Here is an 8,210-nt window from a genome sequence, read left to right on the forward strand (position 1 = left end):
GTTACTTTGTCAACTACAGAAGCAGAATACATTGCCATTACAGAGGCTGTCAAAGAAGCAATGTGGCTCAAGGGAATGCTTGAGGAAATGAGTTTGAATCAGCAGCAAGTTCCAATCAAGAGTGACAGCCAAAGTGAAATTTTTCTGTGCAAAAATCAAGTGTTTCATGAGAGATTGAAACACATTGATGTTAGGTTGCATTTTATAAGGAATCTGATTGAAGATAAAGCCATTAAGGTGGAAAAGGTTCCTGGGAGTGAAAACCCAGCAGACATGTTCACAAGTTTGTTGTTTTGGACAAGTTAAGGCTCTTTAAGAGCCTTCTGCACATTGAAGAAAATTAGAAGGAATTCCAGGGCAGTAAGTGAGGGCAATGATCAAGTGCGAAGATGGAGATTTGTCGTGAGATGGCAATTGATTTATGCCCACGTGGAAGTCAAAATACAACTTGGGCAGTCAAAGTTATTATGCTAAAGCAAAGGGGCAATTATATCATATCTAGTATTCAATAAACCTAATCCAAATTAGGTTTTGCTCATTTTCAGTTTCTCTCGAGCTTTCTCTCTTGGTTAACAGAGAGAGAAAGTTTGTTACGAACTGCTGGATGCGCTGGAAATCTGAAGAGCATTGATGGAATCAACGGTGGTGGTAGGTCTTAGCTGGATTATTCTTTCTGTTACACTTTCTATATAAATCTGTCACTAATATTTGGTTATTGTGTTTTGTGTATGAGAGGTGAGGAGATCTGGGTTTTACAAAGGGGTTTTGTGCACCGTGCAAAGGGTGAGCGTATATCTCTATAAGGTTCTCTATTCTCATAGTAGAATCAGCTTATTGCCCTGGAGAGTGGATCTAGGTAATCTGTAAAGATTACCGAACCACTATAAATCATTGTGTCTTTTATTTTCTAGTTTATTATCTATTTATTCTTTGTGATTTATCTGCTCGGTTAGATGTTGGTTTGCTATTGGTTTTTCGTTTGGTCTCTTTAATTGCAACAAGTAACATAGGTATTATGACAAAATAAAGAAATATCACATTAAGTATGACAAAGAGTATATACCATGACTAAAAAAAAATATTATCATAATATTTTGTTCCAAAGAAGAAACCTATAAGAAATATAGTAAAGAAAAACATTTTTATCACAATATTTCGTCACAAATTTTTGGCGTCAAATTTTGGCGCCTGAGAAAATTGTTTGTTATGACAAACATATTTTGTCATAAAACATTTTAGTCACTAGATTTAGTTATACATGCTATAACTACAAATTATATTATCACAAAAGAATTTATTTATTATTACAAAAAAAAAAAAAAATTGTCATAATATATGCTGAAATAGAGGTATTAATGACAAAATGTTTGAGTCAAAATTTAAGAGTCAAGATAAATTATTTATCGTGACAAACATATTTGTCATCAAAAACTTTAGTCATTATATTTAGTAATACATGTTATAAGTACAAACTAATTTCTTACAAAAGAATTATTTGTCATTACAAAAAATAAACATCATTTATAAATGTTAAAATTGAGGCATTAGTGACAAAATATTTTAGTCAAATCACTGCAAAAAAATGTACATTCTGCAACCAAATTTTTAGCAACTGCCTAATACTAGTTGCAGATACCCCACCTTTAGCAACTAAAATGCAATTGGTCGGTAGAAGGGGATAAGACCATTTATTCCTATGTTTGGTGTCTAAAATTAATATCTTGTGATTCTTTGATTAGTTGCACAATAATTTACATTAACGACTAATTTGATTTGTTGGAAATTTTTAGGCGGAAATTTTTCTCAATAAAGTAGAACAATTGACATTTAAATATGTGATTTCGCATCTAAATTTTTGGTTATAGAAAACAATTATTGACAACTACACTATAGTAGCTAAATTAGATGACACATATTTGTTAATTAATTGGTAATTATTTTGATTAGTTACAAAATAACAAAGTTATCGAAATATCCAAATTTTTGACAATAATTATATACGTCCTGTAGACGTAAAAATCTACCTGTACGGAAAGAGGTGTCTGATCCCGTGAGGTTGAGGCCACTAGCGATCTGCTGTACCTGCACACGTAGAGAAACACACGCGTGAAGCGAACGGGAAACACCAGGGTGGTGTTTGCCGTAGGCACTCCGACGCTCAAGTCAGCAAGGCTGAAAGGCTAATATAGTGAGGGCTAGGGAATGAGAGATTACCGGAAGTCTAGTCGGGGACTGTGACTACGGCGAATAAGCGAGACTCTCAAGTAAAGAGCCTTGGGTGTGAAGGTGTAATGTCGATGTCCCTTGTGAGAGGGCTGGCCTCTGCTTATATAGTGGTCGTCTGGTCTTTCAATCCTGGTGGGAGCAGGAGTCCTAGTGTGACTTTGATGACAACCCTAGAAGAATCAGGGCCGTAATCAGTTGTCTTTATCAGTGTCTAGATAGGAAGTTAATTCCATTTAGGAGAATGAACCTCAAGTGGGAAGGTCGCCAGGAAAGAGGAAGACGACCTTGAATAGGGGACTGATCAAGAATGGGAAAATGTTGAAGGGGCTATGGGCTCTGGGCTCACCCATAGGCCTAGATATTGGACAGGGCTTAAGGGGCTCGCGCCCATGTAGTTCGGGCCGGTTATACTTCGTATCAAATAGGGCTAATCCGAATTGGGCCTCTGTAAGATTGGGCCTGGTCATTCTTCACCAGTGGTCTTGTTTCCTTATTTGGGCCGAGGACGATTTTTGGCCCTAACACGTCCTAAGGTATATTTAGCAACAAATTATTTTGCGCATATTAAAAATAGTTGTAAAAATGCAGCTATAGTAACCAAATTGGATTTAGTCGCCAAAATTAATTGATATTTTCATATTCCCACCCAATTTTCTGTGTTCCGGCCAGAGGAAAATCATAGGTAACCAAAATGATTATTTGACAACTAAAAAATTAGCTCCAAATTATCGTGTTTGGCAACTAAAATTTTAGCTGCTAAATATGGTTTACAAAATATGAGATATACTAATGATAGCTAAAAAATTAGTTAAACAAATAATGAACCAAAGAAATGACTAATATTTTAAATTAATTACCCATTCCTATATAAACCCAACCTAATTCCCAATCCTTGGTTCCCAATTTCCCCTTTGATATTTTTAGCTTACACAAACAGAGAGTTTTCAAGAATGGGCCAAGATGATGAGGACCCAGAAAAGCGTGGGTCAAAATCTTCATCGCCGTACAAATGGTTGAGCAACTTTCACCATGATCTGTTGGCAGGGGCGGTTATGGGCGTTGTAGTGCACACGATTGTGGCCCCAATCGAGGGAGCGAAACTATTGTTGCAGACCCAAGACAGCAACCTGACCATTGTTGGGAGTGGACGAAGACAATTTAAGGGTATGCTTGGTTGTATTGTCCGTATAGTCCGAGAAGAAGGCCTTTTATCTCTTTGGAGAGGCAATGGCAGTAATGTGCTTCGTTATTATCCTTCTGTTGCGCTTAATTTCTCCCTTAAGGTATCTAATCAAGATTTTTTTTTTTTTTTGAAACTTTAGTTTATTGTTATCTTGCTTTAGTTTTAATGCAAATTTTATTGGTTTGTACGGTTTTTTTCGTTTGGTGTTGTTTCTTGAATATTTTTCCGGAGGTTTAATACTTTGTCAGTTATTTTTTTGTGTATAATTGATTTCAATTGGGTATTTAAAGTATTTCCGAGTAAAGAAAATGGGAATGCGACTGACCTGCAAGTCAGACCACCGGGACCTAGAACAGGACAGCCACACTTGTCGTTGCAGTGAACTATTCCTCCTCCCTTCAATATGTCTGCCATATTCTTTTTCCTTCTCTTTGATTCAGGTTTAAGTTATTGTGCCTTCTGTGTTAGCTAGCATTTCTGTTTCTATTTGCTCATGTTCCGTGTTCTTGTGTTAAACACATAGGTGGCACAAACAGCAGATTGATTCATGGCTTTCGTGGCCTCACTATCTCATGCATTAGAGACAATGCCAACACATGCACATGTTCAATCTTTTTTAACAAATTTAAGCCCAACCGCTTCTCTAAAGCTTAGTTTTATACAATTAAAAGAAAACACTTAAAAACAGAAACCTCTTTTATGGCCCTGCTATAACAATTACTTGGTGTTACCAAAGGAGATTAATTTCCCGGCAGGATTAACAGTTGAAGGATTTAGAATCTGATGCACAATTTCCTGAAATTCATTAGTTTCTGTAATCTGAGTGCATAAACATCTAGTAGAATGGTAAACTTAATTTGTAGAATCTCTTAAGCGTATGAAACTTTGTTATCATCCGGAACTCTAATACATACTTAATACTTTGTCGATATAAAATGAATCGAATGTAATTTTGGGTAAACAATTTCGATGCAGATACATTAATACTTTGTCAGTTATTCAAGGTACCACTTTTGCATAAATATAGATGGAGCGATATTACTGTGGAGGCTGAAAGTAGTAAAATCTCTAATGAAATTGAGTCTCCTACAGATCCCGTGTAGAAGGTGAGGTATTTCATATACCTGGGTTGCACATATATTTACACAATTTCGTACTCAGTATCCATGTGTGGGTATTTGAGTTTGCAGATTCCAATAGACTGGAGAGTGATCTTGAAGAGTTGAATTGCTCTTTGAATTTAGTTGCATCACAGGTTGGTTCTCCATTGACAACAATTTTTTTCTTTTACTATTTGTTTCAAACTAGTTCTTCTGTGGTTAGAAAAATAATATTAGCTCAAGCTTGTTGTTTAACTGAAGCAATTGATGATGATGAATTTTGTGTACTATCTACTTGGGTCAGGGTAAGGCTATAGAGGATCCACATGCTGATTGCTCTAAAGATGGAGAAGATCAATCAGATATGATAAAAATTCATGAAGACCAGAAATTTGAGGTGTTAATCCTGAACACTTCTGTTTAGTACTTCCATGATTGGTTTCTGAATTATTTTTTATGACACTTGTGTACCTTCCAGCTTTTAGAACTTGAAAGTGATATTGAAAAGAATAATGTAAAAACTTTGAACTCCTTGCAAGATCTCAATTCTATGTACAAATTTTAGTGACCTGCTTGAATGTTGTTAATCCTGAACACTTCTGTTTAGTACTTCCATGATTGGTTTCTGAATTATTTTTTATGACACTTGTGTACCTTCCAGCTTTTAGAACTTGAAAGTGATATTGAAAAGAATAATGTAAAAACTTTGAACTCCTTGCAAGATCTCAATTCTATGTACAAATTTTAGTGACCTGCTTGAATGTTGTACTGACTACCAAGTTTGTGGATCTGCAGTAGCCCCAAGTTCTGGATTTTGTGACTTGTAAGAAAGGTTGATGATCTCCGTGTCAAAAAAGTAGTAGCGATTTTCTTGGTCATAGTTATTGATATCATAACTAACATAGTACTGTGACTTAAATTAAATTATTGAATCCTGCCCTCATTATATGTTGTTTTCCTCTAATTTGTTTAGGAGGAGATTAAGATAACTAGCGTAACGGTGTTTGTCAATCCTTACTCAAAACTAGATGAAAAGAAGGCCAAAGAAGAGGAAAATGCTAAGGATGAAGATAAAGTTCGTTTCGAGACTCTTTTAAATATCAGTTGCCTTTAGAAATTATCATTATTGAGATGACAAAAATATTTGTCATGCCTATATTATTTTCACAATAAAAAATTTGTCATGTAAAAATATTTGTATCAAAAATTATTAATCATGCTATTAAATTTTTGACAAAATCATTTCCGTCACTATACAATTTTTGACAAATAATATTGTCATATAAACAAACATGTTACAATATAAATGTTATCACAATAATGTCAATGACAAATACACTATTAAAATTATGAGCAAATAATTTAGTCACTATTCACAATTTTAATAAAATCAATTTTGGCATAATATATTATTTTCTCACCATAAAACTTATCATTTGATCTTTAAATATAAATCAATTATGACAAAATATTATCTATAGTGATAAAAATTGTTTTTTATTATTACAAATAATTTATCACAATAAACTAATTTAAAGTGATAAATTATTATTGTCATAATAAATAATTAGACTATGATGATCAAACGTTATTTGATATTTATGATGACAAATTATTTTGTTGTAAGAAGCCTAAATTCTTGTAGTGTAGCAAGAGCAAACTGATCTTTGGCAAAGCTATTTTGTTTTTTTCTCCTCTTCTCTCTTACTTTATTCTTCCTTTGGTTGAATTGATTAAGAAAGACTATTCCTTTTGAGGTTACAAGATATGATGATGCTCATTGTTTTTTGTTATTTTTGCTTAAAAATCTCTTCTTTTATCTTTCTTAGTTGATGAAAGATCATGAGCTATGTATGTAATTGACATAATTGTATGTTGAATGAGTTGGGTTTAGTTAATTTTGGGTAATACGTTTAGTTTTTATAATATGAAAATCATTGAAGACAATTATATAATTAATAATTTGGTATGTATAACTTTTAAATTAATTTTTTAGATTACATTTTTTTATGTTTATTACTTCAATATATATTTTATTATAAATTTATCAACTTAAAAGTTTTAACCTCACTAACTAAAAATCTTGACTACGTCAATCGAATTGAGTTGCTCGTTTTAATTTATCAGGAAAATATACATAGGAGGTCAAAATGCAGCATCTTGTAGACGAATTCAGCAAACTTTGGAATGGATGGGAAATCCGAGTGTTGATTTTACTTAGCCTTTTTTTACAATACATTCTCATCATGTTTGGTTCACGACGAAAATATATAGCAAGAACCTGGATACAGATCCTAGTTTGGCTAGCATACATGTCAGCAGAATTGGTGGCAACTGTTGCCTTAGGCATCCTTGCCAAAAACAGTGGAGATTTTAAAAATAATTATTCGAAATCAAACCACCTGCTCCAAGCATTTTGGACACCCTTCCTTCTTCTACACCTTTGTGGCCCGGGCACTATCATCGCTTACTTTTTAGTAGACAATAACTTGTGGCTAAGACATTTTCTTAGGCTGCTTGTCCAAATTGGTGTAGCATTTTATGTCATTGTCAGGTCTTGGAGCAACAATGCCTTCACATTTCTTGCCATTTCTGTTAACGGATACAGGCCAAGTTTAAAGCTACAAGTCGTTTTGTAATCAATCTTTTACATTTTTAGTTGTCGTATATATATTTGTTATTCTTTCATTCCTTTTTGCACATGTCTGTTAACTGGCACAATATGATAGGTTGGGTTGTTAGTTTGTTACAGAGTCTTTGTATATATGCTTGATATTTCACCCTTGTATTGGAAAAAACTTTTCTGAAATGGAATATTCAATTTTCCTCCATTGATACGTTCTCTGTGTTTTTGGTTGCTCGACTGCCATTATTCTTCTCCTTACATGGTGTCAAAGCCTTCGAGAGCATCTTCAATGGCAACCTCCAATTCTGATTCTTCTGATTCTCACTCTAATCTATAATAAAAAACCACATCTCCATACCTTAATCTCCTTGATCTGGCGAACCCCTATCAGCTTGACCATGGTGACAGCCCAGCCCTAACCTTCGTTGCCAATCTCCTCACCACAACCAACTATGCCACCTGGTCTCGGTCAATGCATTGTGCACCCCGCACGAAAAATAAATTGGGTTTTATCACCGAATCCATCACCAAACCATCTAAACCCAACGATTCGTTGCTTGAGCTTTGGGAGCGCTGTAACGACATGGTTGCTTCTTGGCTCCAAAACTTTATTAGCTTTTCTTTTCAATCCAGCATTCTCTTTGTTGATGATGCTCAAGAAATTTGGTTGGATCTTTAGGAACGTTCTTGGCACCAAAATGGTCCCCGTATTTACCAACTCAAGAAGGCGTTGGTTGTTCTGCTTCAAGAACACGATCTGGTAAGCATTTACTATGGCGAGTTAACAGCTATCTGGGATGAACTTTCTGTGTATGATCCCATACCTTCTTGTAATTGTGGTACTATAAAAACCTTACTGGATCGATGTCAAAGAGATTGTGTGCTTCAATTTTTGATGGGTCTCAACGACTCTTACTCCCCCATCCGAGACCAGATTATGATTTTAGATCCCATCCCACCTGTCTCCAAGTGTTTTCCCTTGTCCAACAGCAAGAATGACCTCCCATACTCCATCCCCCAAAACTATGGCCATGGCAATCTAGAAACCCTACACCTCTTCCAAACCCTCACCTAA

General features: G+C 34.8%; 1 protein-coding gene across 1 annotated transcript; it reads left to right on the forward strand.

The window, feature by feature from the left end:
* Positions 1 to 3,176: 3,176 nt before the first annotated feature.
* On the forward strand, positions 3,177 to 3,855 carry LOC116105090 (probable ADP,ATP carrier protein At5g56450). Its single transcript, XM_031391514.1, has 2 exons — positions 3,177 to 3,509; positions 3,850 to 3,855. The coding sequence occupies exons 1-2, from the start codon at positions 3,177 to 3,179 to the stop codon at positions 3,853 to 3,855; spliced, it is 339 nt and encodes a 112-aa protein (XP_031247374.1).
* The last annotated feature ends 4,355 nt before the right edge of the window (positions 3,856 to 8,210 follow it).

The sequence above is a fragment of the Pistacia vera genome, unplaced genomic scaffold (assembly GCF_008641045.1).
Source record: "Pistacia vera cultivar Batoury unplaced genomic scaffold, PisVer_v2 Contig492, whole genome shotgun sequence".
Taxonomy (NCBI): Eukaryota; Viridiplantae; Streptophyta; class Magnoliopsida; order Sapindales; family Anacardiaceae; genus Pistacia; species Pistacia vera.